Source organism: Protopterus annectens, chromosome 10.part0 (assembly GCF_019279795.1).
Source record: "Protopterus annectens isolate FY-2018-M chromosome 10.part0, PAN1.0, whole genome shotgun sequence".
NCBI lineage: Eukaryota > Metazoa > Chordata > Ceratodontiformes > Protopteridae > Protopterus > Protopterus annectens.
In genome coordinates this window covers 83,572,414-83,596,193 of record NC_056744.1, presented here as the reverse complement: position 1 = coordinate 83,596,193, position 23,780 = coordinate 83,572,414, and the positions used below count along the sequence as shown (strand labels likewise).

The following is a 23,780-nucleotide window of genomic DNA, read 5'->3' as shown; positions in this document are numbered from 1 at the left end:
TAAACTCTAATGGTAGAGGCCGATAGATCCGATTGAAACAGGTCGGCCAGATGGTCTAGTATTATCGACACTGGTGCTGAAAAGGGGTCTACTTGTTTATCTTTCAGCCAACAGGTAAATCTTTTCCACTTGCTCAGATAAGTAATTCTAGTGGAAGACTTCTGAGAAGCAATGAGAATATCACGTACTGGTAAAGAAAGATCATTCTGCCTGGCAATCAAGGGAATTGGAGTAGCCAAGCCGTTGGCTTCAGGCTGTTCAGGTTGGGATGAATCAGGTTCTGTGGGTGTGAGATCAACTCCGGGGTTGGATGGAAAATCCATGGTCGATCTAGTAGGTGAGGCCAAAGGAATGGGAACCAAATCTGTCAGGGCCAATATGTTGCTATGAGGATCACCTTGCTCTTCAACTGCCGGGCTTTCTTCAGAAACCGGGGAATGAGGGGAAAGGTTGGAAATGTGTAGAGAAGACCAGAGGGCCAACCGTGGACTAGAGTGTCCCTGGGTGACTGTCCCGGAGGGGGAATAAGGGCGAAGTAGTTGCTGCATTTGTAGTTGGTTGGGGATGCAAAGAGGTCACAGCAAGGATGGCCCCAGCGGTGGAAGATCTCCGCCGCTATCAAGGGATTCAGGGACTACCAGTGAGGTTGAAGAATGCACCTACTGAGTCTGTTTGCTATCATGTTGGAACTCCCGGGAATGTGCGTTGCTAGAAGAAAACAGTTGGTAGCCATCGTCCATTGCCATATCCTCATGGCCTCTCCACAAAGGGGGTAAGATTTAGTTCCAACTTGCTTGTTCATGTACCAGACCACCGCCATATTGTCTGACTGAATCGCAACTGTCCCAGACGGCAGCAGGGGATGGAATGCTTGCAATGCCAGAAGCACCACCCTCAGCTCTAGAACATTTATATGCAGATGGGCCTACAGTTGGGACCACGTGCCTTGGACTGTTGTCCCTGACATAGCCCCCTCCCACCCCATCAGGGAGGCGTCCATGGTCACTGTGGCCTTGGGTTGCTGGGGGCAGAAAGGGTGAGACCATTGTGAGAGATTGTGTGTCATCCACCAATTTAAATCCTGTTTGCACCTGTGGGTTACTCGAATCATGGCTGAAAGAGGACGCTGAAAAGGATACCACTGGGTGAGCAGTAGCAATTGTAGAAGCCTCATGTGAAACCTAACCAGGGGAACAATGGTGATGGAGGCTGCTATGGAACCCAACAGCTGTAGAATCGAGTGAGCCGTGGATTTTTCTTTTAAAAGGATTGGCATTAGTTGTTGCTTTATCCTTAACATTCTGTGCTCTGGAATAGCAGCTCTGCAGTTTTTTATGTCCAAGATAACCCCTATGAATTCTGTCGACTGAGATGGGATGAGATTGGATTTCTGCCAGTTTATGGTTATGCCTAGCCTTTGAGCAGCCTTTGAGCAGCGAGGAGAGAGTATGCCAGGGCTTCTCTTCCAGTAGATGTCTGCTGGGGGCGGAAATGAGCCAGTCGTCTAGGTATGGAAACACCTGGAATTCTTGAAGTCTCAAGTGAGCTGTGACAACTGCCATGCACTTTGTGAACACTCTGGGGGCTGTAGAGAGTCCGAAGGCCAGTACTCTGAACTGGCAGTGACTGGCTCCTGCACGGAAGCAAGAAATCTTCTTGATGGCCTGTCCACCTTTATGTGGTAGTATGCATCTTGAAGATCTATAGAGCACATCCAATTGTCTTTTTCCAAAAGCGGGAGGATAGACTGTATTATGACCATCCAGAATTTTTGTACTCTCACAAACTTGTTCAATACACTGAGATTCAAAATTGGTCTCCAGTTCCCGGTTTTCTTTGGCACCAAAAATAGTCTTGAGTAGAATCCGGATCCTATCTGGTCTGGAGGGACTATTTGGATGACTCTCTTTCTTAGCAGCTTTCCTATCTCTAGTGCTGCTTCTCCCCTTTGACTGGGTGGAACATCGGGAAGATTTTTGGACAGGACAGGACAAAGATCGAAGGGGATATGATAACCTCTGGTTATGATCCTTCATACCCAAGAATCGGTGGTGATGGTTAGCCAGGCAGAAGGGTACAAGAGAAACGTCCCCCAACCACCTTCAGAGGAAAGGAGTTGGGCTGCTCTTCAGGAGCGCTGATAGGAGTGACCAGGGAAAGAATCCCTGGAACCCTAGTTACGTGGTCCCCCTCTGCCCCAAAAGGAGCATCTTCCCTGTGAGCTTCCCCCTCTGCCTCTAGGGGAGAACTCGGCCTGTGTGTCATGGAAAGGACCCTGAGATTGCTTGAACCATATCTTCCCACTCTTTTAGTTTCTGGAGAAAGCACAATGAGGGGAAGAATAATGGACACCTACAGCAGAAAGTGACTTACCGTCCTTTTCACATCTGGCCAGTGTGTTTTTAACTTTGGGCCCAAACAACGAGGAGGGCTCAATGGGGCCATTAAGAAAGGAAGACTTAAAAGGTTCTGCGAAGTTGCACAAGCGCATCCAGGCGTGTCGTCTCAAGACCGCAGCTGAACCCGCCACTCTAGCTGCTCCTTCTGATGCTTGAGATATCAATCGCATAGTGGAGTTAGATATAGACTCAATGGTGGCCAGCTGAGAGGCCACTTTGTCACGGACCTCAGACACTGCACCAGCCAAGGTTTCAGAGAGCTCAGAAACCAGATCCATTTGAAGCCTGGTAAGATGTGCCATATAATTCAGGGACCTGACAGCAAAGGTTGCTGAAGCAAAGGTGCGCTTCCCTATCATGTCCAGGGCCTGGGACTCTCTGTTAGGCAGATGGACAGTCTGGCTTTCTTCTTCTGCCGGATCCTTTTTTTTGCGGCCGCCACCACCAAAGCATCTACAGGAAGACCTTTGGACCAATGGGGATCCGAAGCAGGAGGGGACAAGATCTTATCTGGCCTCCGGGGAATAGCTTAAACAGTATCAGGGGCCTTCCAAGCACACACGATGAACCTGACAAGTTCATCGGCAGGTGGAGTAACCCAGGAGGTAGGGGGCCAGGCACGAAAGACCTGCAGGAACACAGATTCCTCAGGGGTCGGATTAGAGGACTGCCAGTCACCTCTCTGTTTCAGGATTTCGAGGATATCGCCAAAGGATACCTCAGAGGATGACCGAGGGGATCCTTCCCAGTCATCGAAATCTGTGTCTTCGATGAGGGACTCCTCTGTGGAGTCCATGTGCTTCCTCTTACAGGAACTTTTCCAGTGGACCTCCTCAGCGGGAGAAGCTGGGGAAGACAACGGAAAAGGGGATTCCTGAGGGAATATGTCCTGAGGCCCTTGCACCTGGTGTCCTCTAGGTGCAACTTGTGAAACCAGTGTACCAGAGGAGGGCGGAGGTACAGACAGTCCAGTATTGCCAGCAGCAGCAAAAGCCTTCTCCATCATTGGAAAGCTGGCCCACCCAGAGAGGAGTGTATGTCTAGGACAGGGCGCACTCCTCCCCTATGTGGCTCAGCCTACTGACCCGGAGTCCCTGGATGGCTGTGGAGCAGCAAGCTATGCGTGTCACAGCTGACATCCTGGGTCATAGCCAAACTTTCCTGCCACAAAGGCAACTGCGGTTCCTTAGTGAGATCCATAAAGGGAACCGCAGAAGGGGAAGACTGCTATATCCATGGACTTCAAAGGCAATGGAGGAGGAGAATAAAAAGGTGTCTTTGGAAATGGGTGGTCACCTCCCAAGGAAGGATAATTCCTGAAGGGTGGAATACTTCTGGCCAAGAATGCATGGTCCACAAGATGCAACACATCATGTTCGGAAAGGCTTCTAGTGGACCTCAGAGAGACTGAGGGAGAAACAGGCCTGTCCACAAAAGAGGCAGACAGTGCCCATCTCATCTCACCGCACCGAGAACAACGGCGCCGAGAAAGACTGAACTACTGTAGTCTGCACCGAATAAATCATCGGTGCAGAGGTCATTCTCTGCACAGATACAGGAATCGGTGCCAAAGTGGTTGTCGGTGCCGAAGCTGGAACCGACAAAACTGGAGTCAACAATAAAGGCCTCGGTTCCGAGGAAGATCTCTGAGCCGACGCGGTCAAGGTCCGATACAGTGGTAATGGTCTGAACAGAGGAACCCCTTGGTGCCGATATGTAGAAGGCTGCAGGAGAGGACGGAGTCAAAATCACTAATGGAGTCAAAGGCCTTGGTGCCGAAGGTCTAGGCACCGAAAGCACTGGGGCTGACAGAGAGCTCCGGAGCAAAAATTTTTGCCTTTTTAGGTTTTGGTTAGTCAGAGTCCCCAGCCGGGGATGAAGGCAAGGATTTAGCCTTAGTAGAAATATCCGTTTTCTTATAGGCTTTAGGAGGGGTTGAGACCTCTGACCCAGAAACAGCCACTGAAAAGGGAGATTTTAGAAGTCCCTTCAGTCTCAGCTTGTTTTTCCTTACTAACAAAGTTCTGTTAGAAAAGTTCTCACAAATAGTACAGGGTGGTTCAACAGATAAATGGGAAGCTACCAAACAATACACACACAAAGAGTGTGCATCAGAAGTAGGCAGCTTGTGTCCACAATCAGAACACCGCTTAAACCCTGGACTACCTTTTTTATCTGCTATATTAAATAATAGAAATGTACCAACAATGGTACAAGAGAGTACCCGAAGGTATGAAAGAGAAAGGGAAAAAGATTACCAACGATGGTAAAGAGAAATTACCTCCCGGTAAAAGTAGTAAGTAAAGGACAGAAAAATCTGATGAATTTATGAATGCTAGATGCGATAGGGCAAGAGACAATAAAATATTAACTTTTCTGACAGAAAAGTAATTTGTAAAGCAATTAACAATTGACTGTACTTAGCTCAAGAGAAGTAGCTTGACACAACCGGATGGCAACACGGCAAATGAAATCTGAGGTAACAGGGAGAGGGGGATTGTGGGTAAGATTTTAGCTTGAAAGTTTGAAGCTGATGCGAGCTTGGAAAATGGCCAGCTCGGTTCCGAGCTTGGAACCGATACCCATGCATAAGGAATGAACGAGGATTAACAATATCAGATGTACAGTTGTGTACACTTACCATAAATGTAGATGTTTGAGTGTATTCACTGTTGCAGTCATCACATTTGGGTTATCCCTGCCAGGGTAGCCCTCGGCCGGCCCGAATACCAGAGGCTTAGTACTTCTGTGTCGGTTGCTGTCACTTCAGGACTGACGTCAGGTCATCAGTAGTATAAAGTAAGGCAGCCGACGCCATTACATCAGTTTTTTCTTGCCCTAACCTATCAGGAGCCCCCAAGTAGGACCCGGATTCTTGTGGAAGAACCCCAGCAGTAGAAAGTAAATACTAGTATGTTCCTTGTAAGGAGGAAGAAAAAAGGGGGACGGTGGGAGGGAAACCAGGACCACAACAGTGAATACACTCTAACATCTACATTTATGGTAAGTGTACACAACTGTACTATGTTCTTCATGTTTCACTGTTGCAGTCATCACATTTGGGTTGATTCCCAAAGCTGAGGAAATGGGTGGAGGCAGTCAAGGAAACTAGAGGCTGGCTAGGATACCCTGCAAACTGTAGAGGCAAACCCTGCCCTGGATTTGGAGAAGAGAGGCAGGTGGTAATGTTTGGCAAAACTGTAAACAGATGCCCAGGTGGCAGCCTCCAGGATGTCCCTGGTGGGGACTCCTCTGAGGAAAGCTGCAGAGGTGGAGGCTGCTCTGGTGGAGTGAGTCCTGACCCCCCTGGGGGGCAGCTTTCCATGTTGTTTGTAGCAGAAATGGATGTAGTGTGCTATCCATTTGGAAATGGCTCATTTGGAGATGGCTTTACCATCTGCCCCTGTAGCAAAGCTAACCAGCAACTGATCAGACTTTCTGAAGGATTTATTCCTGTCTAGATAGAATCTGAGCTGTCTGTGCACATCTAGAGAGTGCAGGATCCTTTCACCTTGTTCTGGGGATTAGGAAAAAAGGTGGACAAATGAATGGATTGGTTGAGAGCCACATTGGACACCACCTTGGGCATGAAAGATGGGTTAGTCCTGAGGGATATCCTGTCTGTATGGAAGATGATGAAGGGTTCCACAGCCATAAGTGCTTGCAGATTCTTCTGGCTGAAGTGATGGCCACAAGGAAAGCTGTCCAGGAGAGAAATTTTAGCTCTGCAGAAGAAGGTGGTTCTAAGAGGGGCAGGGTGAGCTTTTCCAACACAAAGTTAAGGTTCCAAGCTGGGGTTGGTGCTCTTCTGGGTGGCCTCAAGTTGCTAGCCCCCTCTGAGGAACTGTTTGATCAAGGGGTGTGAGAAAAGGGGCTGCTGAGTGGGAAAATGGAGACAGCAGAGGCATGAATTTTAATAAGAGGATAAAGATAGGCCACTGTGTAGTAGGTCAGCTAAGTAATCCAGGATGAGAGGGAGGGAGGGCTGTGCCGTATTGGCTCCCTTAGCCTGAATCCAGGTGCAGAACCTTTTCCATTTGTCAGCATAAGACTTCCTAGTGCTATGGCGTCTGGCCTCACGTATAACATCTAGAACCTGTTTATTGAGGTTGGCAGACTAATCGGGGGTTAGGGAATAAGCCAAGCTGAGTGTCTGCAATTGGGAATGCATGAATTCCCCTTCCCTCAGGGTCAGGAGGTTTGGAATCTGAGGAAGATGTCATGGTGGCATTGGGGACAGGCTGTGCAGCAAGGGGTACCAGTGCTGGCGAGGCCAGTCTGGAGCTATAAGAATTGCCCTTGGTTTTTCCTCCTTTATTTTGAGCAGTTCCCTGGGGAGGAGAGGTAGTGGTGGAAAGGCATAGATCGATAAATTGACCCACGGGAAGGACAGGGCATCCACTTTCCAAGCCATGCAGTGATGCTCCCTGGTGCAGAATTTGCTGAGCTGATGGTTGGCGTGGGAGGCAAAGAGGTCGACCTTCGGGGTGCCCCATTTCTGAGTTATTAGGGTGAAGGTTCTTCTGTTGAGCTGCCACTCGTGGGGGTCCAGAAGACTTCTGCTTAACTGGTCTGCCAGAGTGTTGAGAGAACCCGGTAGGAATTGTGCTAACAGGTGGAGTTGCATGGCAGAGGCTGTGTGCCAAAGGGTCATGGCCAGCCTGCATAGAGAGTAGGAGTGAGTCCCTCCCTGCTTGTTGATATACCACATTACAGTGGTGTTGTCTGTTTTGATCAGGAGAGCCCCTGGGTTGAGAAAGGGCTTGAAAGCTATCAAGGCATGCTGGACAGCCATTATCTCTTTTTGGTTGTTGTGCAGGGGGATTTGCTGTAGGCTCCATTGGCCCTGTATGCACCTGCCGTCCAGGTGTGCACACCAGGCATAGTCTGATGCATCTGTGGTGAGGATCGGGGCGGCAGGGGGTGGTGAAAAAGGGAGTCCCTTGTTGTGGGAGCATGCTGTTGCCCACTAAAGAAAATCTTTTCTCAGGCAAGGAATTATAGGTACAAGATTCTCCAAGTCTTGAGAGTGCTATCACCAGAGGTTTTTTAGGTACCACTGACGTTTTCTCATATGCAGTCTGGCATTTGGAATGAGTAGTAAGCAAGATGTCATGAAGCTCAGAGCTTGCAGGATCTTCCTTGCAGATAGCTGGGGTCTGGTGGCTAGTTGAGAGAAATGGGCTGTCAGGAAATGTTGCTTTTCTGGTATAAGGAATCTCGTCTGGGATGCTGTGTCCATGATTTCTCCCAGGAATATAATCCTTTGGGTGGGCACCTGTCTGGATATCTTTTCACTGATTGTGTACCCTAGGGAGGTTAGTAGGGACTTTACAAAGGCCAAGTGCTTGAGCAGCTTTTCCTGGCTGTCTGCCTGAATTAGGCAGTCATCTAAGTATGGGTAAATTTGGATATTCCTTTGTCTGCAAAAGGCAATGGCCAGAGCCAGACATTTTGTGAAAACTCTGGGAGCAGTAGATAAGTCAAAGGGAAGTGCAGAGAACTGGAAGTGTTGAGATCCTGCCCTGAAACGGAGATATTTCCTGTATGATTCCCTGACAGGAATATGGAGGTAGGCCTCTTTTAGACCTAGGGTGGCTAACCAAGCAGCCTTGCAGAGAATGGGTAGCAGCTGCTGGAGGGTGAGCATTTTGAATTTTGGGACCACCAGGAAGATGTTTAGAATGGACAGATCAAGGATGGGGTGCCAGGTGCCCTCTTTTCTGGGTACCAGAAAAAGTCTGGAGTAGAAACCTTGGCCTCTCTGTCCTGCAGGAACATGCTCTAATGTCTTCATAGAGAGCAGGACTTGGTTTTGAGCCTCTGCCCACTGGTTTGGAGGTAGATTTGGGAACCCTTTTGGGGTAGGAAGGGTGTGGAAAAAAAATTGTATCCCCGGGAGACTGTTGAGAACCCAGCGGTCGTTGGTAATGGTGGCCCAGGTGCTTGCGTGAAAGGACAGTTTTCCTCCTAGGGGAAAGTGAAGGTGGGTAGAGGGAGGAGGTGGGGAAGGTGGGTAGAGGGAGGAGGTGGGGGAGGTGAGTCATTGTGAGTTCTTACCATAAGGGGGTGGCTTAGAAATCCCTGCTTTTGAAGTGGAGGTAGTCCACTGCTTAGATCTCTGCAGTCCCTGTGGCTGCTGTCTGGGGGGTCTGGGCTGGACTGGCTTAGTAAAGGACCAGTGCTTGGTGGGACAATGCCTGTTGAACCTGGGTGGCTGGACCTGTAAGAAATACTTAACTGTCTGCATAGAGTTTGCTTTTTCTTCCATCTTTTTAAGACCTCTTCTGCCTTAGTGCCAAATAAGTTGCCTTTGCGCAAGGGGGCATCCAACAATTTAGATTTGACATGGTCTGGCAAGGGCTGTTCCTTAAGCCAAGCATGCCTTCTAATGACACATCTGGTGACTGCTGCCCTGCAAGAAGCTTCTAGGGCGTCAAAACCGCAGTGCAAGGTATGTTTAGTTACTTGACTTGCAGAATGCATTAACTCTTGTAACTCTTTAGACTCTACACAAGCAAGAAAGGAAGATATTTTTTATTTGAGGAGTTCCAGGATATGTTACTGAATTTTTAGCATATGGAACTGACAATTTAGTGCCCTGATAGCAGCTGAGGTGTATACTTTTTTACCACATCTGTCTAGTGCTCGGGAATCCCTATCTGAGGGGTGGGATTCTTAGCAGAGGTTGCTTTAATCCCTTTAGGCTCTTGAGAAATTACCTCAGGGTCAGTAGTAGGATTTTTAAAAATAAATTTGTGTGAGTCAAGGACTCTATAGTACCTGCCTGTTTTTCTGGGTGCAGGAGGGAGGGTGTCAGGAGTCAAGCTGGATGCCAGGAAAACATCCTCCACAACATCCAAGACTGGTGGGTGGGCCAAGGGTTTGTGCTGTGGAAGATCTATGAATTCTCTGAGTCTCTTTTTAGACTGAGGGTAGTCCTGACTCTCCCATTGGAAATGCTCCCTTAAGGTATGAAGGGTTTCCCCAAATGAAAAATCCTCTAGGGGAGAGGCAGAAGGGATGGAATCCTCTGCATCAGAATACTCACAAGTAGAAAGGGGTTGCATGTCTTCATATTCAGATGCATCACAGTCATCTGACTCTTGTTCAGACAAAACTACAGGGGACAGATCTCTTTTCCCTTTGGAGTGGGTAAGCTTAGCTTCCCCTGATCAACATAAGGTCTTTTGCCATTTTAAGCATTTGAGACTGAAGCAAGGAAGCAGGTGCCTAAGACTGTGGTGTCTGTTTCTTTGGTGTGATTCATGCCCTGGGCCTAAAAAACCCGGTAGTTTTTAAAAGAACGGTAGTCGAGAATCAGTACTGCGTAGGACTTCCTTGGAAGCCGGTGCCTGCTCAGCAGCTCCTGACCCATCCAAGGCAAACAATGACAGCAGGATTCTTAGTCGAAGAAGAGTTTTATATCATACTGGACTCGGAAAGGGTCTCAGTAGTGGCCTGCGAATCCACAGAAGTGGGGATCAGGGCTGCAAAAGCACCTCACTGAGGAACGGAGAAAGTACAGTTGTGTACAATTACCATAAATGTAAATGTTAGAGTGTATTCACTGTTGCAGTCATCACATTTGGGTTATCTGCTTGCAGTAACCTTCAATCAGCCTGATTATCAAAGTCTTGGGTCCTGCATCAGTTGCTGTCTCATCTTCCATGACGTCAGGGGTATAATGCATGCAGCCAATGCCATTACATCAGTTTTTCTTGCCCCAGATGTCAGGTGCCCCCATAATGGGAAGCAATTATATACAAGATTGCACCTCCAACAAAAAAGCAAATACACCAAAATGCTTTAAGCATAGTAAACAAGAATAGAGGTATAGTCAATAGAAGTCAGGGGGCTGGAGGGAGGGTAACCAGGACTGCAACAGTGAACATCTACATTTATGGTACGTGTACACAACTGTACTATGTTCTTCGTGTTTCACTGTTGCACTCATCACATTTGGGTAGATTCCCAAAGCTAAGGATGGGAGGAGGTTATTAGCATTAGGACCAGCTATAAGGACCTGCAAGACTGCAGTGGCAAAGCCAGTTCTGGACTTAGAAAAAAAATGGCAAGTGGTAATACTTGGTGAAGGTATGTACAGAACTCCAAGTAGCAGCTTCTAGGATGTTCCTGGTAGGGACACCTCTGAGAAAGGCTGTAGAGGTAGATGCAGCCCTGGTTGAATGTGGTCTTATCCCCTGTGGGGTAGGTTTTCCATGGTGCTTATAGCAGAAATGAATGCAATGGTCTATCCACTTAGAAATGGTTTGCTTTAAGATGGCCTTCCCCCTCTGCCCCTGCAGCAAATGTGACCAGCAGCTGTTCAGATTTCCTGAGAGGTTTAGTCCTGTCCAACTAAAATCTAAGTTGGCTGTGCATGTCCAAGGAGTGCAGAATTCATTGTCCTTTGTTCTGTGGATTAGAAAAGAAGGTTGGCAAATTAACTGACTGATTAAGGGCCACACTGGATTCCACCTTGGGCATGAAGGAGGGATTGGTCCTGAGGGACACCCTGTCCGCATGAAAGATGTTGAAAGGCTCCACTGCTATGAGGGCCTGTAATTCAGACACCCTTCTTGCTGAAGTGATGGCTAGAAGGAATGCTGTTTTCCAAGAAAGGAATTTCAACTCTGCATTTGCAGCTGGCTCAAAGGGAGGTACAGTGAGCTTTTCCAATACAAAGTTAAGGTCCTAGGCTGGAGTAGGGGCTCTCCTGGGTGGTCTTAAGTTTTTGGCCCCTCTGAGGAATTGCTTCAGCAGTGGATGAGAGAAGAGGGGTGGTTCTGTATTGTAATGAGCTGAAATGGCTGAGGCATGAATTCTGATGGAGGAAAAGGAAAGGCCCCTGTGAAGCATCTCAGTTAAGTACTGAAGAATCTGACGTAAATTGGGTGCTGCTGTGCCCATTCCCTGAATTTGGCTCCAGGAACAGAATATTTTCCATATTTCAGCATAGGATTTTCTAGTACTAGGCCTCCTTGCCTCCAGAATGACATCTGTCACTTTCTTACCGAGGAATGGTAATGGAGAGATCAGGTAATTAGCCAGGCTGCCACGTTCAGGGTTTGAAGCTGTGGGTGCAGAATCTGGCCCTCTTGCTGGGACAGCAGGGTAGGGGGTCTGAGACAGGTGCCATGGTGCCAGCAGTGACACACTGCGCAAGAGGGGGTACACCAGTGTTGACATGGCCAGTCTGGTGCAATCAGTATTGTCCTTGGTTGGTCCTGTTTGATCTTTAGTACTACCTTGGAGAGGACAGGCAGTGAGGGAAAGGCATAAACTGATAGTTTTTTTCAAGTGAAGGACAGAGCATCCATTTTCCAAGCTTGTTTGTGGGGAGTCCTTGTGCAGAATTTGTCCAATTGCTAGCTCTAGGGGGAAGCAAACGGGTCCATCTCTGGGCTCCCCCATTTGTTTCTCAACATGTTGAATATCTTTGGTTCCAGTTTCCACTCGTGTGGGTCCATGAGATTTCTGCTTAGGTCATCTGCCAGTGTATTTAGCTTTCCTGGCAGGAACTGAGCCTGTAGGTGCACTTGGTAGCTCAAGGCTGTGTTCCACAGAGCCATGGCTAGTCTGCAGAGCGGGTATGAGTGGGTTCCCCCCTGCTTGTTTATGTACCACATAACAGTGGTGTTGTCCATCTTTACCAATAATTGTCCTGGAAGAATGTGGTCCTTGAAAGCTGTCAGAGCATTCTGTACAGCTAACATTTTTTTTGACTGATATGCAGGTGCATTTGACTTGGGTTCCATTTGCCCTGAATGCATTGCTCTGCCAAGTGAGCCCGCAAGCGTAGTCTGATGCGTCTGTTAGTGTTTGGGCGGCAGGGGGTACAGTGAATGACAGCCCCTTGTTTTGGTGGCAGGTCTCTGTCCACCAAAGGAACTCTATCTATAGAAAAGGTATGATAGGAATCACTGATTCTAGATCCTGAGAATGTTGACACCATAGGCATTTTAGATACCATTGTAGTTTCCTCATATGCAGTCTTGCATATGGAATTAGTAGAATTCAAGAGGCCATGAACCCCAGGGCTTGCAGTATTTTCCTTGCAGATAGCTGGGTCTTTGTGGCCAGTAGTTTGAAGTAGGCTGTCAAATGAACTGGTTTCTCTGGCGTGATTTAGGCTATCTGGGAAGTTGTATTCAAGCTTGCTCCCAGGAATACAATTTGTTGGCAGGGTACAAGATGCGACTTCTTTTTGTTTATGGTGTACCCCAGAGAAGTTAGCAATTTCTTTACAAATGCCAGATGATTTAATAGTATGTCCTGGCTTTCTGCCTGAATTGGACAATCGTCCAGGTATGGATATATTTGAATATTTATTTGCCTGCAAAATGCAATGACTGGAGCTAGGCACTTTGTGAATATTCTGGAAGCAGTAGATAAGCCAAAGGGCAGTGCAGAGAACTGGTAGTGCATGTAGCCTGCTCTGAAGCGAAGGTATCTTCTGCAAGATTCCCTTATTGGGATGTGCAGGTAGGCTTCTTTTAAATCCAGTGTTGCCAAACAAGCATCTTTGCCTAGCATGGGAAGCAGCTGATGAAGAGTTAGCATCTTGAATTTTGGGATTACCAAAAATGTGTTTAGGACAGACAGGTCCAAGATAGGACGCCAGGAGTCGTCTTTTCTGGGTACCAGGAAAAGTCTTGAGTAGAACCCCCCCCCCCCATTCTTCTTCTGGAACAGGCTGAATAGCCCTGATGCTTAAAAGACAGAGAACTTGCTTTTGAGTTTCTGCCCACTGATTTGAGGGTAGGTCTGGCCAACCGTTTGGGGTAGGTAAGGAGTGGAAGTGGAATCTGTATCCCTGGGAAATTACATTTAAAATCCATTTGTCCTGGGTAATGAGTTCCCAATTTTTTGCATGCAGGGCAATCTTTCCCCCTAAAAGAACAGTCAGTTGAGCAGGGCTTGTAAGGTTTAAAGTTAAGTCATTAAGACAGTTTACCATAGGGGGGAGTCTTACTACTCCCTGCTTTGGAAGTGGGAGGCCCCCACTGCTTAAGCCTATGAGTACCTTGGGACTGAAGCCTAGGTGTTCTGCTGGTTCTGGGTTTGGACTGAGAAGGCCTGGAAGAGGCAGGAAAGGACCAATTCTTAGAGGGCCAATATGCCTACTAAATCTGGGAGGCTGTACTTGCAGGAAGTCTAACAGTTTGCATAGATTTAGCTTTTTCCTCCATCTTTTTAAGTACTACCTCTGCTTTGTTGCCAAACAGGCGTTCTTGGTTTAAGGGAACATCCAGTAATTTAGCTTTAACATGATCTGGCAAAGATTGCTCCTTAAGCCAAGCATGCCTTCTAAGTACAGACCCAGTGACAGCAGCCCTGCAAGATGCCTCTAATGAATGAAAACCACATTGTAAAGTATGTTTTCCAACTTGTTCAGCAGAATGCATTAAATCCTGTAATTATTTTCAGCACAGTTAGGAATCAACATCATTTTCTGTTTAACCAATCCAATAATACACTGCTGATACTTTAACATATGAAACTGGCAATTTAAAGCCCTAATGGCCAAAGCAGCAGAAGTGTATACCTTCTTACCCAATCTGACTAAAGCTCTAGAGTCCCTATCAGAAGGGGTGGGATTTTTGGCAGTAGTAGCCTTAATGCCTTTTGGTCCTTGGGAAATGGTCTCTGGATCAGCAATACGATTCTTGAAGAGGAATTTGTGAGAGTCAGGTACTCTGTAGTACCCGTCAGGTTTCCTGGGAGCTGGGGGCAAAGTGTCTGGGTTAAGGCTGGATTCCAAGAAAACATCATCTACAATCTCCAGAACAGGAGGGATAGCTAGAGGCCTGTGTTGAAGCAGGAGTAAAAATTCTCCAAGTCTCTTTTTGGACTCCAAATAGTCCTGGCTTTCCCAGCGGAAATATTCCCTAAGGGTATGCAAGGTTTCACCAAAAGAAAAGTCTTCTGGAGGGGAAGCAGAGGGAATGGAATCCTGTGCATCAGAATCCTCATAAGTAGACATAGTAGAAATCCTGGTAGTCAGAAGGAACAGAGATATCAGATTCCTGATCAGACGAATAAGAAAGATAATCAGTTCTAGGTCTCAGAGGGGGAAGGCTGGCATCCACTAATTAAGGTAATAAAGTCTTCAGCCATTCTAATCATTTGCTTTTGAGGCATATGGGGCCTGAGAATGCAGCTTGGTCGTCTGTTTTCTAGGCGTAGTGCGAGCTTTAGGCCTGAAGATTTCGGTATTCTTAGCTTGAAACAAAGTTGTCTGTTTAATATGAAAATCGGTAGGCCTGAATACACCAGCCTCAGAAGCCAGTGCCGGACCCATCCAAGGTAGAGACATCCGTAGGTTCCATAGTCGAAGAAGCATCTCGCAGCATACCAGACTCCGAATGGGTCTCAGTAGAGGCCTGCAAATCTGTAGTAGTGGGTATCAGGGGCTGCAAAAGCACCTCAATGAGTACCGGCGGACTGGTGACTAGCTTAACAGAAGCGTTGTTGGCAGTTTTGGACCTATGCAGTCTGTCTCTGTCTTTATCCTTACATTTTTCAAAAGATCGGTAGTCGGATGGCTTAACGAAGCCATTTCGGAGTACGGAGATCGAGAACGAAAGTACTTAGCTACAAAAATAGCCAGATGAACAGTTCGGGCGTTGAACAAGGCACAAAACCGACAGCGAGGGCTGTCGTGGTCTGGGCCTAAACAGGTGATGCAGTAAGAATGAAAATGCCTATGAGGTATTTGCTTCCCACAGGCAATACAATTGTTAATTTTTTCTGACATCGGTTAGAACAAGAAAAAAGGATCCCCATCGGGGTACTTATCTTTATGAAGACTTCAGGTATGAAACTCGAAAACGAAAATTTCAGGAGTCAGCCGACCGGCACTTGCGAACTGCTTCTGCTTCGGGCACCGCACGGCAAGAAAGACTGATGTAATGGCGTTAGCTGCATGTTTTATATACCTGACATCATGGAAGAAGCGACAGCATCTGATACAGAAATCCAAAGAGACTGGTATTCAGGTCGGCTGAGGGCTACCTACAGGCACATAACCCAAATGTGATGACTGCAACAGTGAAACACGAAGAACATCAGCAGAAGACTTAGGGGAGTCTGCATGCAACAACTCATAACACTTTTTCTGATGTCAGAAACCTGGGAGCAGTCCCACTAAAAATATTCCATCATGTGAACCACTGTATCACCACAGGACTCCTCCTCCTCCTAAGCCACAACCCAAAGGTGATGGCATCTGGGAGGAGTAGGCAAAGGAATCCTCATCAAAGTCCGATTCCACAGCAGAAGAATCAGGTTCCCTAGATCTCTTAGGGGTAGAAGTCCAAAGAGGAGCAGGAACAGAACCCCCCTGCAGTGGTCTCAAAGTCATCAGGCATTAAACAAGTCTCGAGTAAAATCCTGCCATTCATTTTGTGGATCCTTGGGAGTGGGTGAAATATGCTTAGTCTTCTGCTCTTCTTAACAGAGACGTTGGCTTTAACCAATCTTGGTGGTTCAGAACCTTTCCTTGACTCAATCAGGGTACCAGGAACTTCCTCCCTCACTAAGATCTGGGGAATCCTCCTAGGCTCCTCAGATATGATCAGACGTGGTTCCCCTTACACGTCTGCTGCGGATGTTTTTACAGCTTGAGAGGACATGCAAGAAGCCAGTTCTGTGCCGGCCTCTGACAGGGTTGCAGCAGAGGGAATAGATGTCAGCACCAGACAATCTTCAGGATTATCATCCACTTGGAGAGAGACATTTAGTGGAGGGTGAAGAGCAGCAGTACCAGACATCAACTTCTTGGTCTTTTTCTTCAGAGGCGGCTGCACCTTGGGGTGGGCAGATTCTGCTATGATACCCTGGGCCAATAACGTCAGGCACTGGTTCTCAAGATAAATGGAAACTGAAGACAGACAGCTATGAAGTGTCTTCAACACAAATGCCTGACAAGCAGACCAACAAACACTTGTCATGACTATCTTTATGGGGAATCTCTCTCTCATATTGACATTTCCCTTTCATGGAAGACAAACTCTCAAAATACAATGTAAAGGAAAAGAAAAGGAACCCCAATAAAGTACTTATTGGAAAGAGTCTCTGCATAACCAGCACAGTGAAGAGTGTTCAGATTGATGTTCAACTATGGTGCTCAGACTGGCAGCAAAGACACTCCAAGTTTGGAGCATCCATACGTCACCTTTATGCCTTACACTGAAGAGGGGAGTATACATCTGACGTACACTGCTGGTGGGAGTTCAAGGTTTTGGTACACTGGCCAGATGTATGGCTATCCTTGGCAGATCATCCCACCAGTTATGAATACTGCAACAGTAAAATGGAAGGACATCACCCAGAGGGCTTTGGTAAGAACAAAAGGCAGTGCCTACAATTGAAAATGACTACCACCCAGAAATGGAGAAATCTTGTGCATCTTCTGTATCTTTATGTGATAGTAGGCATCCTGGATATCTGCAGAGCACATCCAATCATCCTTCCCCAACAGAGGCAATATAGACTTTACTGTAACCATCTGGAACTCTGTACTTCATGAACTAACTGAGATGACCAAGATCTAATGTCAGCCTGAGGTCCCCTGTCTTCTTTGGAACTAAAACGAATGTGGAATAGACTTGGATCTTAACTGGTCTTGAGGGACCTACTGAATGACTCTCTTTCTAACTTTGAAGCTTCTGTTGTTGCACATTCCAACTGACTGGATGGGACAACGGGAATCTATTCTCCTCTTTGGAGGGTAAGAAAAGGGAATGATACAGCCTCTGGTGATTTTTAACACCCAGAAGTCAGGTGTAAACTCTTGCCAGGCTTGTGGGTGTAAGGATAAGTGTCCCCTGAATGCCTCCAGATTGTGGCAGTCGGGTAATTTTTCAGGAGTCCTGGAAGTTTCTTGGTGAAAGGGCAGTGACAACCCTGGTTATTCGGTCCACCTCTACACCTAGGACAATGTCCACTTAAACTGCCTCCCCATCTGCCCTGGTTGGGGGGTGTCTTTCTCCAGAAGTGATGACTGTGATTTTCTGAAATACACCTTCTTACTACCCCCTTTGATTCATAAAAATGGTTCTCTGTGGGATGGAGAAGCAGGTTCTCTGTGGGATAGAGAAGCAGATTTCAGTGGCAGATAGGGTTTTACCATCCTGTTCACTCCTAGTAAGCATTTCTTTTTGTCCAAAAAAAAAAAAAAAAAAAAATGGAACTTATCTCCCAGGAAAAAAAAAGCCCAAGGTGACTGTTGATCCACAAAAGCCCGCAAAGGAGACTGTCTTTTTAGGACTAATTGTTTCAGTGTGTGGAAGGTGCCCTGAAGCTTTGGATGCTGGCCAAATTCCTAAATGTCAGTTACCACAAGGCATCTATCTTGATACTGTATTTCGCATATGATTACAACACAGAAATGTGATAAGAAGCTTTTCTTCCCATGACGGTGCAATTCAGTAAATGGGCTTTGCTTACTAGCGTTAACCCAGTAAACAAAACCTGAATACATTTGGCCTAACCTCCTTCAAGAGTGCAGTTTCATATGCTAAGAGATATCCACATGATGAAAAATGTGGTTGAAGACTATGACTCAGATGACTGTGTTCGACTACTCAACCAGTAACATAGGCGCTGGGTAGGCGAGGAAAGGTGTAAGTAGCTAATGCTTGCTTGCCCATCCTAGGGAGGGAAGTGGCTTCAGCTTGCTGCACTAATGACTACAGAAATGCAGATGTGCCAGCCACAGCAAAAGCCTGGCCAGACCATGCTGCACAGCAGTGCACCACTTAGACTAAGGTTTGGCATGTGTGGTAGCATGAATGACCTATCACATGAGCAGTGAAACCAGAGCATACAAAAAGTCACCAAAGGAGGGGATGAATGCCTTAAAACAAAAAATCGATTCAACCTCAATGGTAACAGAACTAGTCTCAGTACTTGACTTTCATCTACAAAATGAACAGGCCCATATAGGACTCCAAAGGGAATAAAAAGGCCAAAAGGACTCCAAAGGGAATAAAAAGGCCAAAAGAGTTGACAGGAGGGATGGCTCAATGAGGACTGGATGAAAAAAAAAAAAATTAGAAAAATCCAGGTGATGACCGACAACCACCTTGAACATACTACTTCAATACGTGTATGCATATATGTATATATATGTGTGTGTGTGTGTGTGTGTGTGTGTACATATATATATATAAAATCACACACACACACAATATACATACATAATACATACACACATGCATGTATGTATATGAATGCTGTAGCAACAATCCTTATGATGTGCATGAGTAAATGCATACAGCATGCCTTAACCTCAGCTCATTTAACTCCCATGAGGTATCGCCATCACTAAAACAATTTAACACTAAATGTAAAAGCTGATGAAAAAAGATTATATAAAGTTAAATCTGTTATAAAGTTATCTTTTACATGCAAACAAATGTCAAATCACTCACTGCAAAGCTGTTCAATTGTAGCCCACTGTTCGGAGTTCTTCCACATTTGTGCAATCTCCTCTTTTCTAGCTTTCACTGCGTCCAGTAGCAAACTGATGCTTTCCTGTAGGAATTAACCATAAAATTCAGGAATTAACAGCAATCTTGAAAAAGTACCAGCTCAAATGTATAGTTGCTATTAAGAATGATGGAAAAAGCAGATTCATATCTTTAAAGAACAGTTATTTGACAGCACTACCTAAAAAAGCATAGTTCAAATATTTGAATTAGCAAATTAACACCCATGAACAATTAGCAAAATTTATGTGGGTTTATTAACCAGGTCCAGCATTTATTCTCATTAACCTTTTTCAGATATCTGCCAGACATTTCATGGAAATACTGTTAACACAAAAGCCATATTAAATGACTCCTCTTTAATATCACTGTATACAGACAAAAAAAGGAAATTAGAAGTTATGTACCTACCATAACGTTCCATGTTAGTTGTCTTCTCTCGCCTTCTTTCTTGCTGGATGGGTTCGGAGCCGATCCTCGGCTCCGACTCGGCACTTGCTAAGCTCGAGAGCTAATTTTACCGGCTCGAGGCAACCCTATATCCCATGATGCAAGGCGTGACTACCCCAGATCTCGTTTGGTAGCTATGAAAAAACCCTGCCAGTAACCTTCTTCCCCGAAAGGAAGGAGGAGGACTAAATTTGGAAAGAAAAACAGGAAATAACCACTAAAAACTAGTGATACTTCCTACTGGAGGTCCATAGAAAGAATGAACAGTACCCATAGAAGAGTACAATTTCAAGGTCTGTCCAGGCTAGGGGGAAGGAGGGAGGGACGCAAGAAAGAAGGCGAGAGAAGACAACTAACATGGAACGTTATGGTAGGTACATAACTTCTAAACGTTAAGTTGTCAAACTCGCCTTCATTCTTGCTGGATGGGACCGCGTCCCTAGCACCTCTATCCTGGGTGGCTCAATGGAACAGACCCTTGAGAACTGTGGAACCAAACCTAGCCCTGTCCCTGGAGGCCAGGTCCAATTTGTAATGAGAGACAAAGGTGTGAGGAGTGGACCAAGTGGCTGCCGCACAAATGGTGTCAATAGGCAGCCTATCCTGAAATGCTGTGGAAGTGGCTATGCACCTGGTAGAATGTGCGTTTTGTTTCGAAGGCAGTTGTTTGCCCCCAAGGAGATAAACATGAGAAATGATAGAGGACAGCCATCTCGATAAGGTCACCTTGGAGAACGGAAGACCTTTTCTGCTTTCTGCATAAGAAAGAAACAGTTGATCAGATTTTCTGAATTGTTTAGTTCTGTCCAAGTAATATCTGAGTTGGCGATGGACATCCAAACAATGAAGTTTCTGTTCTGCTCTGTCAGAATAATTAGGGAAGAAAACTGGCAATTCGATAGATTGGTTAATATTTGTCTGGGAAGCAACTTTGGGCAAAAAGGATGGATTAGTTCTTAAAGATACTCCATCTTTGTGGAAAACCAAGTATGGGGGACGGACACAGAGCGTGAAGTTCAGACACCCTCCTGGCTGAAGTAACAGCAACCAGAAAAATCGTTTTCCAGGAAAGAAACTTTAATGAGCATGTAGCAGCCGGTTCAAAGGGAGGCAGAATCAAGGATGCCAGCATTAAATTCAGGTCCCATTCCGGAGGAGGATCTTTGACTGGAGGTTTCAGCAGAAAGATCCCTCTAAGAAAGGCTTTGCAAAGCTTGTGAGACATGATGTTTTGATCCGCTAAGCCAACATGAAAATTTGAGATCGCTGCCAACTGAACCTTAACTGTCGAGGAAGAAGAACCTGACTGAAAAATCTCAGCTAGGAAGTCCAAGACTGACTGTACTGGAGCTGTAAAGGGATCTATGTTCCTAGACTTTGCCCAGAAGGAAAAGCGCCACCATTTACTAGCATAAATCCTTCTGGTAGAGGACTTTAGAGAAGCTACTATGATATCTCGCACGGGATTAGAAATCAAAGGAAGCCTGGCTAAGGAAGGAAGTGGAGCAACCAAGCAGTGAGGTTGAGAGAATGAATGGCCTGGTGCAGATGACCCAAATGGTGGGTCAGATGATCTGGAATTGGATCCAGATGCCAAGGCTGAACCAAAAGATGATGATGAAGGGACGGAAACCAAATTTGTCAAGGCCAGTAAGGGGCAATGAGAATCAATTTGGCTCTCAAGACGGTAGCTTTCTGAATTACTTGAGGTATCAGCGGAAATGGAGGAAAGGCATAAAGAAGTCCCCGGGGCCAATCCTGGGTTAGAGCGTCTCTGGGGGGATGGCCTGGAAGTGGAAAGAGGGAGAAGAAGTCTGGGCATTTGCTGTTTTGGGGTGTAGCAAAAAGGTCGCAGCAAGGGACGCCCCACTTCTGAAAAATCTCGTCCACTACTGATTGTTTGAGAGACCACTCGTGTGGCATGAGAATAGCTCTGCTCAGTCTGTCCGCTAATAGGTTGGATTTCCCGGGGATATGCGTTGCTATCAGAAACCGATGAGAGGTGATTGCCCATTGCCAAAGTCTGAGAGCTTCTCGACACAGTGGATAGGACTTGGTCCCGCCCTGTTTGTTGATATACCAGACTACGGACATGTTGTCCGTCTGAACTGCAATAGTTCCTAAAGGAAGAAAGTCGCTGAGGGCTTGCAACGTTAAAAGCACCGCTCTCATCTCTAGGACATTTATGTGCAGATGGTATTCTATGGGTTGCCACGTCCCGTGGACCATCCTGCCCTGATAATGCCCCCCCCACCCGATCAGAGAGGCATCCGAAGTGACTGTGGCAACCGGAACTGGGGGAACAAAAAGCCGGCCCTGATGGAGGTGTGGAGAAGACATCCACCAGGTTAGGTGATTCTTGCAAGATTTCGTCACGAAGATCTCGTGGCGCATGGTAAGCTTCTGGAATGACCACTGGGTGAACAACATCCACTGCAGAAGACGCATGTGGAAGCGAGCTAACGGAAGGAGTACGATGGCCGCAGCCATAAGACCTAGCACCTTCAGGACAAGTCTGGCCCTGATCTTTCTGCTGAGTAGTATGATCCGAACATACTTTTGGATGTCCAGAATTCTTTGGTTTTTGAGTCTTGCTGACATCCCGACAGTGTCTAATTCTGCGCCTATAAAGGTAATAGATTGGCAAGGAGACAATGAAGATTTTTCAGAGTTTATGGAGATCCCTAACTGGTTGCAGATGTGAAGAGTGTAGTCCCTGGCCTTGAGAAGTTGATGCCTGGTGGTGGCAGAGAGGAGACAGTCGTCTAGATACGGAAATACCTGGAATCCTTGACGTCTCAGGTGAGCCGTGACCACTGCCATGCATTTGGTAAACACTCTGGGGGCTGTAGTGAGGCCAAAGGGCAGGGCTCTGAATTGAAAATGACTGGTCCCCAGCCGAAAGCGGAGAAACCTTCTGGAGCGCCTGTGAATTTTTATGTGATAGTACGCATCCTGAAGGTCTATTGAGCACATCCAGTTGTCCTTGCCCAAAAAGGGTAGAATGGACCGAAGCGTGACCATCCGGAACCTTGCCTTCTTGACAAACTTGTTTAGTTTGCTGAGGTCTAAAATTGGTCTCCAATCTCCCGTCTTTTTGGGGACCAAAAAGAATCTTGAGTAGATTCCGGATCCTACTTGGTCTGCTGGCACTAGTTGGATGGCTCTTTTTGCTAGGAGCTTTGATACCTCCAGCTTTGCCAATTCCCTTAGACCGGGTGAAACGTCTGGAAGGGATTGATGAGGAACGGGATATCTCTCGAAAGGGATATTGTAACCCTCGGATATGATCGACTGTACCCATTTGTCTTGAGAAAGGGAACGCCAGGCTGTTGGGTACAGCGACAATCTTCCCCCGACTGCCTCCAAGGGTGGACAGTCGGGCAATACCTCAGGGATGCTGGAAGGGTTTATCAGAGAGGCTCCCTGCTACCCTGATTCTGCGGACCCCCTCTGCCCCTAGGGCGGCATCTATTGTTATTACCCCCTCTGCCTCTGGGGGTAAACTGACCACGTGTATCCGGCGTGACTCCCTGAGATTTATGAAACCACACCCCCCCCCCCTTCTGACCTTTGGGATAGGGTCTTGAAGGGGTGGAGAAATGGACTCCTACGGCAGAAAGAGTCTTGCCGTCTTGTTCACACCTGGTCAATGTGTCCTTCACCTGAGGCCCGAGCAAAGCCGAACCATCGAAGGGAGTATTAGTGAAGGATGCCTTAAAGGGATCCGTGAAATTACAAAGCCGCATCCAGGACTGACGCCTAAGTGCCACTCCTGTGCCTGCGGCTCTACTCGCCCCATCGGTTGCATAAGAAATGAGCCGCATGGAGGAGTTAGTTATAGAATTTAGGATTCCTAGCTGTCAGGCAATCTTTTTCTTGAGCTCCAGCAGCTGATGGATCCTGAACTACCTCACCTAGTTCCTTGAGAATGTCTCCCTGAAGCCGGGTAAAGTGACAGAGATAGTTCAGCGAGCGCATAGCAAAGGTCACTGAAGAAAACACCCGCTTACCGTACCTATCCATGGTCCTAGAGTCCTTGTTAGGAGGATGGACAGGTACAGAAGGATCAGCAAGTTCCTTCTTGGTGGCAGACGCCACCACCATGGCATCAACAGGGACACCCCTGGTAAGAAACTGTTTGTCTGCGGGGGCCGTGATGAATTTAGAAGGTCTCCTGGGGACTGGTTCCACAGAATCCGGGGCCGCCCATGCCTTTCGAGCCACCACTTGCATGAGCGGGTCGAAAGGCGGAGACACCCAGGAGGTGGAGGGTCGAGATCCAAAAGCCTCCAGGTATACAGACTCATCCTCGGAGGGGTTAATGGAATGCCAGTTCCCCCTCTGCTTGAGGAGTTCCAGGATGTCTGAAAAGGAGACATCCTCAGCGGGGGACCGAGGGGAACCCTCCGACTCATCTAAGTCGGTATCT

At 46.9% G+C, this 23,780-nt stretch overlaps 1 protein-coding gene across 1 annotated transcript in view; it reads right to left on the bottom strand.

The window, feature by feature from the left end:
- The window catches only part of NPLOC4 (NPL4 homolog, ubiquitin recognition factor), a 1,702,928-nt gene that overhangs the window by 123,731 nt on the left and 1,555,417 nt on the right, over positions 1 to 23,780 (bottom strand). The window contains exon 16 of the mRNA XM_044085045.1: positions 18,842 to 18,944. Coding sequence (XP_043940980.1) covers positions 18,842 to 18,944 — 103 coding nt within the window. The remainder of the gene's footprint in view (positions 1 to 18,841; positions 18,945 to 23,780) is intronic.